A 616-nucleotide genomic window follows, 5' to 3' on the forward strand; every position below is an offset into this window, starting at 1 on the left:
AAAAAGGAAGAGAGGGAGGGAGAGAGGGAGGAAGGAAGGAAGGAAGGAAGGAAGGAAGAGAGGGAGGAAGGAAGGAAAAAATGAAGAGAGGGAGGGAGGGAGGAAGGAAGGGAAAAAGGAAGAGAGGGAGGGAGGGAGGAAGGAAGGAAGGGAAAAACGAAGAGAGGGAGGGAGGGAGGGAGGAAGGAAGGGAAAAAGGAAGAGATGACAATTGGGTGACAGATTTATCATTTTTAGATGACTATCCATTGAATTATTAAAGGTGAGCTGCTTCATTTGTGCACCAGATGCAATTGTTAAAACACTCCCTATCTTCCACTGGTCAGAAAAACATAATCCCGCCCCCAAACTCAATTGGTTGAGTTTTACTTTTCAAGCAGGAAAATCATCCCTTTTATATAAAGTTGGAGAAGAGCAAGTATTTTAACATTCAGAAAACTATACAGCAATTTTAACTTTAATTTATTTATGTTTATGCAGAAAACAGGGGAGTGTTTTCCCCCCACCCTTTCTTCTTTTTTGCCTCCACCAGGGCTGTAATATCAGCAGTCAACAAGTGTGTGTGCTCTTTCTCTTTCTCTGGGAAAGTGCAAGTGGTTAAAGCACTTTTCATGAG

General features: G+C 42.4%; 1 protein-coding gene across 1 annotated transcript in view; it reads left to right on the top strand.

Moving 5' to 3' along the window:
• Positions 1 to 142, top strand: part of LOC107669851 (octapeptide-repeat protein T2-like) — a gene marked incomplete at both ends in the record, with an annotated part of 1,062 nt that extends 920 nt beyond the window's left edge. Inside the window, one exon of the mRNA XM_016462279.1 lies at positions 104 to 142. Coding sequence (XP_016317765.1) covers positions 104 to 142 — 39 coding nt within the window. The remainder of the gene's footprint in view (positions 1 to 103) is intronic.
• Positions 143 to 616: the final 474 nt, after the last annotated feature.

This window comes from Sinocyclocheilus anshuiensis, unplaced genomic scaffold (assembly GCF_001515605.1).
Source record: "Sinocyclocheilus anshuiensis isolate Anshui unplaced genomic scaffold, SAMN03320099.WGS_v1.1 scaffold272, whole genome shotgun sequence".
Lineage (NCBI taxonomy): Eukaryota > Metazoa > Chordata > Actinopteri > Cypriniformes > Cyprinidae > Sinocyclocheilus > Sinocyclocheilus anshuiensis.